This window comes from Scyliorhinus torazame, chromosome 19 (assembly GCF_047496885.1).
Source record: "Scyliorhinus torazame isolate Kashiwa2021f chromosome 19, sScyTor2.1, whole genome shotgun sequence".
Classification (NCBI taxonomy): domain Eukaryota; kingdom Metazoa; phylum Chordata; class Chondrichthyes; order Carcharhiniformes; family Scyliorhinidae; genus Scyliorhinus; species Scyliorhinus torazame.
This window is the reverse complement of record NC_092725.1, coordinates 41,772,748-41,780,994: the sequence shown is the minus strand read 5'-3', so window position 1 is coordinate 41,780,994 and position 8,247 is coordinate 41,772,748. Positions and strand designations below refer to the sequence as shown.

Sequence of the window (8,247 nt, the reverse complement as noted above, 5' to 3'; positions counted from 1 at the left end):
CCATCCCCATAACCCAGTAACCCCACCCAACACTAAGGGCAATTTTAGCATGGCCAATCCACCTAACCTGCACATCTTTGGACTGTGGGAGGAAACCGGAGCACCCGGAGGAAACCCACGCACATACGGGGAGAACATGCAGACTCCACACAGACAGTGACCCAGTGGGGAATCGAACCTGGGACCCTGGAGTAGTGAAGCAATTGTGCTAACCACTATGCTACCGTGCTGTTTTAAAAGGGTATTAGACAGCTATATCTCCTCTCACCATATTTAATCAATGTCCCAGCAGAAATGGTGATGAGGAAGACACTGGGTGGATATAAATGTAGAATACTGATTGGCAGATGGTGAGTTTTGAATCTTCACTGTGTTTTAAGAATAATAATAATAGTTTATTGTCACAAGCAGGCTTCAATCAAGTTACTGTGAAAAGCCCTTAGTTGCCACATTCTGCCGCCTGCTCGGGGAGGCCGGTATGGGAATTGAACCCGCACTGCTAGCCTTGTTCTGCATTACAAGCCAGCTGTTTAGCCCACTGTGCTGAACCAGCCCCTAATAATCTTCATTTTCACAAGTAGGCTTCATTGCAATGAAGTTACTGTGAAAAGCCCCTAGTCGCTATATTACGGCGCCTGTTCGGGTACACAAGAGGGAGAATTCAGAATGTCTAAATTACCTAACAGCACGTCTTTCTAGATTTGTGGGCGGAAACCAGATCAAGTTAACCAGAAATACGGTCTCCTGTTCAATGTCAACAAGACAAAGATGACGGAGATGGGTGAAAACAGTTGGGGAAATTCTCCCCCAACGGCGCGATGTCCGCCGACTGGCGCCCAAAACGGCGCCAATCAGACGGGCATCGTGCCGCCCCAAAGGTGCGGAATGTTCCGCATCTTTGGCGGCCGAGCCCTGACATTGAGGAGCTAGGCTGACGCCGGAGGGATTTCCGCCCCGCCAGCTGGCGGAAACGGTGTTTGTTGCCCCACCAGCTGGCGCGGAAATGACATTCGGGGCGGCGCATGCGTGGGAGCGTCAGCAGCCGCTGACAGTTTCCCGCGCATGCGCAGTGGGGAGAGTCACTTCCGCCTCCGCCATGGTGGAGGCCGTGGCGGAAGGGAAAGAGTGCCCCCATGGCACAGGCCCGCCCGCGGATCGGTGGGCCCCGATCGCGGGCCAGGCCACCGTGGGGGCATCCCCCGGGGTCAGATCGCCCCGCGCCCCCCCCAGGACCCCGGAGCCCGCCCACGCCGCCTGGTCCCGCTGGTAAACACCAACTTTAATTTACGCTGGCGGGACAGGCAATTTCTGGGCGGGACTTCGGCCCATCCGGGCCGGAAAATTGAGCGGGGGGTCCCGCCAACTGGCGCGATTCCAGCCCCCGCCCAATCTCCGGTACCGGAGAATTCGGCGGGCGGCGGGGGCGGGATTCACGGCGGCCAACGGCCATTCTCCGACCCGCTGGGGGATCGGAGAATGACGCCCAGGATTCTGATGAACAGTGTTCTGCTATTTTGGGTCGCTCAGCATGGACGATACAGAGTCTGCCAAAGAAATTCAGGCCAGAATTAACCAGGGTCATGATGTTGTGAACTCACTTAAATCTGTTATGGGCCATAATTTAGTCGAGATAATCACAGTCAGATTGCCACTCCACTCCTAGTTTCTTACTCTGCACCTTGACATGGGCCAGGTGAGAATAGTGCAGCAAGTTCCTGGGACCTTCAGTCGAGCACAGGAGAGTGGGGAGGGGAGGAACACTTGCCTCCTTTTTCCAGCACATAAAGCAGGTAGTTTTAAAGGTCGCTATCACTTTGAGATGCCAGAATAAAGGTGAGAGGTTAGGAGTGGATCGAGCAATGGAGGTGGTCAGTGGGAGTGGGTTAGGTGGTCAGTGAGGAGGTGGTCAGTGGTGGGGGTGGTCAAGTAGTCAATTGTCCTGTAGAAAGATTGTTTAGATCCTAATTAAGTCTGTTTCTCACTCCACAGATGCTGCCAGACCTGAGTTTATCCAGAATTTTCTATTTTAATTTTAGTCAAATGGGTTCGGGAGGGTAGGGGCATACTAGGAGGATGGGGTGCAGTAAGGGTGATGGGGGTATACTCAAACGAAGGGGAAGCGTGTTTAGCCGTTTTTGCCAGCACTCGCAGTGCCGAGAGACACGTGGCTATGCAAAGCGGACTCACTTTGAATAAGGGGCCTGAACGGGGAACACCCGGCCGAGGCCGCACACAGCCCCGTTTTTTACAATGAGGAGCTCCGATTCCCTTGGAGACCCCCCACGAGTGGCGTTCCGTCTGGTCCACATTTGTGAGGACCAGTATCAAACCGTGCTCGTCGGAGGTCCCTGAGGCGAAGTGATTGAATCCCAAAGCCTCAAGTACCTCAGGAATCTGCATATTAGTGCAAGGCTTACTACCTCGCTCTAATATGCAGATTTGCCAAAAGGTGCTCCTCCCCATTGCGGTCAGGATTCACCTCACAACGTCTTCCAAGATTGCTTTGAATCTCGCCAGGCGTTGAGAGACGGGTAGATCCCGGGAGCGGAGTCTCCCAGCTCTCAATGGACATGCTGGGCTGCAGCGAGCTGCTTTTCTGGCTCAGCGTGGCTGGAGGATCACGCTCCAAGTGTGTCTCTCCTTACCAAAATGATTTTCACACCTTCCCCTGGTTCCTGAGATCCCGCTTCTGATTCCCAGGCTTCTTCTCCAGATTTCTGGGCTCCAACCCTCAATTCCAAGGCACCTGCTCTTGGTTCCATGGCACCTTTCCAATCGTTAACTGAAACCACAATCTTGATGCCAGAGGCATTGATCATTTTTTCACACTCGAAGCATGGTATTTTAGAGGCAAACATCACACTGGAATCAGTACTTGCGCCCGACCTGTAGGAAAAATAAATCAGCAGTTGATTAAAATATTGAGGTCAATCAATTATATGTTGCATTGGGTAATAGCACTTGATTTACAATCTAATTTGGGATGAATTGGAGTCGTAGGAACACACTATCCTGAGAGATGGACGGCACGGTAACACAATGGTTAGCACTGTTTCTTCACAGCGCCAGGGTCCCGGGTTCGGTTCCCGGCTTGGGTCACTGTGCGGAGTCTGCACGTTCTCCCCGTGTCTGCGTGGGTTTCCTCCGGGTGCTCTGGTTTCCTGCCACAAGTCCTGAAAGGCGTGCTGTTCAGTGAATTGGACATTCTGAATTCTCCCTCTGTGTACCCGAACAGGTGCCAGAATGTGGCACCTAGGAGCTTTTCACAGTAACTTCATTGCAGTGTAAGTAAGCCAGCTTGTGACAATAAAAGATTATTATTTAAAAACGATGGCACACACCAAAGTGATTGGGAAGGGAGTGAAGTTAAAACTGTGCAAACAGTACTTCCCAAATGGAAATTTGACCAGAGTGGGAATTAGCAACAAGAGCAAAGCGATCCAGAGTTTAACTGAAATTTAAATGGATGAGAATGTGAACTAAAAACTTAGCAAGAATGTTAGGACTGGGAAGGATAATGATGTGTGGATCCTGCAGAATGTGGATGTGCTAATCAGAAAATGGAAAACATCTGCAGGAAAAGTCACTAAAGATCTCAAAACCAAGACAATGGTTTTGGTCTTCCCAATATTTAGTTGGAAGAAATTTCCAGTGCTGAGGGGTGGCCTGTGTCATGGCAGTGTCACTTTAAGAAATGTTTGTCTGCTCAAGTGATGTCAGAGTGTGGGTGGAGCTGAGCTCTGGCTCTGCTTTTTAGTTTCACTTTCAGGAAAAGCTTGGGTGTGTCTGTGTTTTTTGGTTTCGTTTTAGTGTTGGAGCTGAAGCCAGCCAAAGAAAGTGTAATTTTGATCTCTCTGCCATCTAAACTCTATCTCTGGATCATTTTGGTGAATTCAGAGTGATAACTGCTCTCAGTTCTCCCAGTGAGCCAGAGAAGACAGAGCCAGAGTGAGACACAGTGAAGAGTGAGTTTTGGAATTTGAAGCGAGGTGGGAATTCAAAGCTGGGTGGGGAGGAGGTGGTTTTTATCCCTGGTAAGTGACTGGTAAGTAGTTTTTCTTTTCATTTGTATATTTATTTATTTTTTCTTTCATTTTCTGGAATTGTAGTTGAAAAGTAAACCTAAGGTTTAAGACATGGCAGGAGATCCCAGACCCGTGTCACGCTCCTCGTATGATATGTGGGTGCTCAGGGACACGTCCACTGTTCCTGGCTCCTTCACATGCAAGAAGTGTGTCCAGTTGCAGCTCCTGTTAGACCGCTTGACGGCTCTGGAGCTGTGGATAAACTCACTTTGGAGCATCCGCGATGCTGAGGATGTCGTGGATAGCACATTTAACGAGTTGGTCACACCGTAGGTGAAAGGTACTGAGGGAGATAGAAAATGGATGACCAAAAGAAAGAGCAAGAGTAGGAAGGCAGTGCAGGTTGTTTTGAAAATATGGAAAGATGTGTTATTTGAAACATGGAAGTCTGGCAATATCTGGTCTGAGAGAAACATGAGAGGATACAGGGAAAGATCCCACAAAGGGTTAATAGCAGCTGCAAAGAGCAGGATTGTAAAATGCAGATATCCTTGGTCAAGCAGGCTTAGCAAACACACAGGATTTTGAATCAAGCCAAAAACAATGGCTCACACCTTCATTGAAAGTAACTATCTTAGTCAGCATCTGGAAAAGCATGGATGATAGTTTCAGTTGAGCTAGGTGATAAATGTAAACCTTTGAAATTATAGCCAAGTGGATTTTTAGCACACAGCCAAAAGCAATGTTTTGCACCTTCGTTGAAATTAACTATCTTAGTAAGCAGCTGGAAAGGAAAGGATGAGGTTCAGTTGAATTTGGTGACAATTCTAGGTGTGAAATTTTGCTAATACCAGATAAATTAAAGGAAACTGGAGACTATCAGTCTACGAAAAACATAATTCAAAGCCAAAATCAAAGTCAAAATTATGAGCTGAGGACACAATTGGAAAATAAAACTATAGAAATGACAGGAACCAAATCAAAATTCACACCTCTTGAAACCAAAGCATTTTTGAATATCACAAAGGAACTTTGAATATCACAAAGGACACAATGTAATCAGATCTATGAGATGAAGTCATGTCAAAATGAATACTTGGTTGCATTAGAATGTTTAGATCAAAGATACTTTTTACAAACAAAGGGATAAGAGTTACTTCACAATAAAGTCATAAAAACTTAACTGTTCGAAAGAGAATATAAACCGAGAGACCAGAGCAGGAACTACACAGAACCAGAGGTCATAGAGAAGCAGAGAAGGAACAAGAGAAGCAAGCAGAGTCAGCTTACAGTCAGCTCGGCCATGGGAAAGGGACAGGGCAAAGCAGCCGAGCTAAAACAGCTAATACATCTAAGGAAGACTAGAATTTAAAGAGTAGGCAGAGTCAGCTCAGAGTCAGCTCAGAGACAGCCAGCAGAGCCAGCTCTCACAGCTCGGTACATGGGAAAGATAGGAGACAGCAACTGAGCTCATCAGCGAATACATTTAAAGAAGACCAGATTTTAAAAAGAAGATTAATTGTCAAGTTGGGCCTGAAGGTCCCTTCAACCAACCAGAAGGATCCAGAAGCAAGATCTTTTTCCTTTTTGTAAAGAAAGTAATTGCAGCTTTTAAAAGAAAAAATATAATAATAAAATAACTTAATTTAACCTGAAATAGTGGTTATTCCAAAGTCTACTTTACCTACTTAGCAATGCGGGACCCAGGATCGATGCTACTAAGTGGTAAGTAGATGAAATCTTCGGTGAAGGTATGGGTTATACCGGGGGATAACTTGAAAACATAGTTTGACCTGAATAGCACCCACTGAAGCCTGCATCGGAGTCAGGGAGTGAGAATCCCTGTTCACCATTTAGAATGTTGGCCCTTTTTGGTATAGGGGGACTTCTAAGAATAGTGGTGAGTTTTCACCAACAAGGTGTCCCCTGCGGTCATCTCCCTGCAAAACAGATATACCGCTTTAGATACTGTTGAGGGAGATGGCTCACCAGGGGAAGGCAGCAGCAGCCAGGTTCATGGCACCATGGCTGGCTCTGCTGTGCAGGAGGGCAGGAAAAAGAATGGCAGGGTTATAGTGATCGGGGTCTCAATCATAAGGGGAATAGACAGGCGGTTCTGCGGACGCAATCGAGACTCCAGGATGGTATGTTGCCTCCCTGGTGCAAGGGTCAAGGATGTCTCGGAGCGGCTTCAGGACATTCTGGGGGATGGTGAACAGCCAGCTGTCATGGTGCACATAGGCACCAACGATATAGGTAAAAACAGGATGTGGTCCTACAAGCTGAATTCAGGGAGTTAGGAGTTAAACTAAAAAGTAGGACCTCAAAAGTAGTAATCTCAGGATTGCTCCCAGTGCCACTAGCTAGTCAGAGTAGAAATGTCAGGATAGATAGGATGAATGTGTGGCTCGAAAGATGGTGCAAGAGGGAGGGATTCAAATTCCTGGGGCATTGGAACCAGTTCTGGGGGAGGTGGGACCAGTACAAATCGGATAGTCTTCACCTGGGCAGGACTGGAACCGATGTACCTAGGGGTGATGTTTGCTAGAGCTGTTGGGGAGGGTTTAAACTAATGTGGCAGGGGGATGGGATCGAATATAGGCAGTCGGAGGGAAGTAAAACAGGGCCAGAAACAAAAACCAGTAAGGGGGAAAGTGTAAGGCAGAGAAGCCATAGTCAAAAATCAAAAAGGGCTACAGTACAGAGTACAGTGACTGAGGAGAGTGTGAAAACGGAGGTGGGCAATGCAGGATTCAGGGTGCTGTACCTAAATGCGCACAGTATACGGAACAAGGTAAATGAGCTTGTTGCGCACATTGAAATTGGCCGGTACAATGTTGTGGGCATCACAGAGACTTGGCTGCAATGGGATCAGGGCTGGGATCTAAATATCCAAGGATATATGTCCTATCGAAAGGACAGGCAGATGGGCAAAGGGGGCGGGGTTGCACTGTTAGTAAGGAATGAAGTTAAATCGATAGCAAGGAGCGATATAGGATCAGAAGGCAGAGAATCTCTGTGGGTAGAGTTGAGGAATCGCAAAGGTAAAAAGACCCTGATGGCAGTTATGTACTGGCCCCCTAGCAGTAGTCAGGATGTGGGGCAGAAAATAAATCAGGAGATAGAAAAGGCATGTAAAAAATGCAATATTACAATAATCATGGGGGACTTCAATATGCAGGTGGACTGGCAAAATCAGGTTGGTAGTGGATCCCAAGAAATGGAATTTGTGGAATGTCTATGAGGTGGTTTTCTGGAGCAGCTTGTGACAGCTAGGAACAGGCAATTCTGGATTTGGTGATGTATAATCAGCAGACTTGATTAGGGAACCTAAGGTGAAGGAACCCTTAGGGAGCAGTGACCACAATATGATTGAATTGACCCTGCAGTTTGAGAGGGACAAGCTGCAATCAGATGTAACAGTATTACAATTAAATAAGGGTAACTATAAAGACATGAGGGAGGAGTTGGCCAGAGTTAATTGGAGAAGGAGCCCAGCAGGGAAGACAGTAGAACAGGAACGGCAGGAGTTTTGGGGGGTTATTAGGGAGGCACAACAGAAATTCATCCCAAGGAGGAAGAAACATGCTAAGGGGAGGACAAGGCATCCATGGCTGACGAGGGATGTCAAGGACAACATAAAGGCTAAGGAAAAAGCATACAAAGTGGCAAGAATTAGTGGGAAACCAGAGGGTTGGGAAGCCTTTCAAAGTGAGCAGAGGAAAACTAAAAAAAGCAATAAGGGGGGAGAAGATTAAGTACAAGTGCAAGCTATCTAGTAATATAAAGGAAGATAGGAAGAGATTTTTTCAACATATAAAAGGTAAGAGAGAGGCAAAAATAGACATTGGACCACTGGAAAATGTGGCTGGAGAAGTAATAATAGGAAACAAAGAAATGGAAGACAAACTGAATAGTTACTTTGCATCAGTCTTCACGGTGGAAGACACCAGTGGGATGCCAGAGCTCCAGGAGAGCCAGGGGGCAGAGGTGAGTGCAGTGACCATTACTAAGGAGAAGGTTCTGGGGAAACTGAAAGGTCTGAAGGTGGATAAATCACCTGGACCGGAAGGACTACACCCCAGGGTCCTAAAAGAGATAGCTGAGGAAATTGTGGAGGTATTAGTGATGATCTTTCAGGAGTCACTGGAGGCAGGAAGGGTCCCAGAGGACTGAAAAGTGGCTAATGTAACACCACTGTTAAAGAAGGGAGGGAGGCAGA

General features: G+C 47.2%; 1 protein-coding gene across 1 annotated transcript in view; it reads right to left on the bottom strand.

Moving 5' to 3' along the window:
- Positions 1-2,618: 2,618 nt before the first annotated feature.
- The window catches only part of LOC140396661 (uncharacterized), a 152,229-nt gene continuing 146,600 nt past the window's right edge, over positions 2,619-8,247 (bottom strand). The window contains exon 5 of the mRNA XM_072485456.1: positions 2,619-2,886. Coding sequence (XP_072341557.1) covers positions 2,619-2,886 — 268 coding nt within the window. The remainder of the gene's footprint in view (positions 2,887-8,247) is intronic.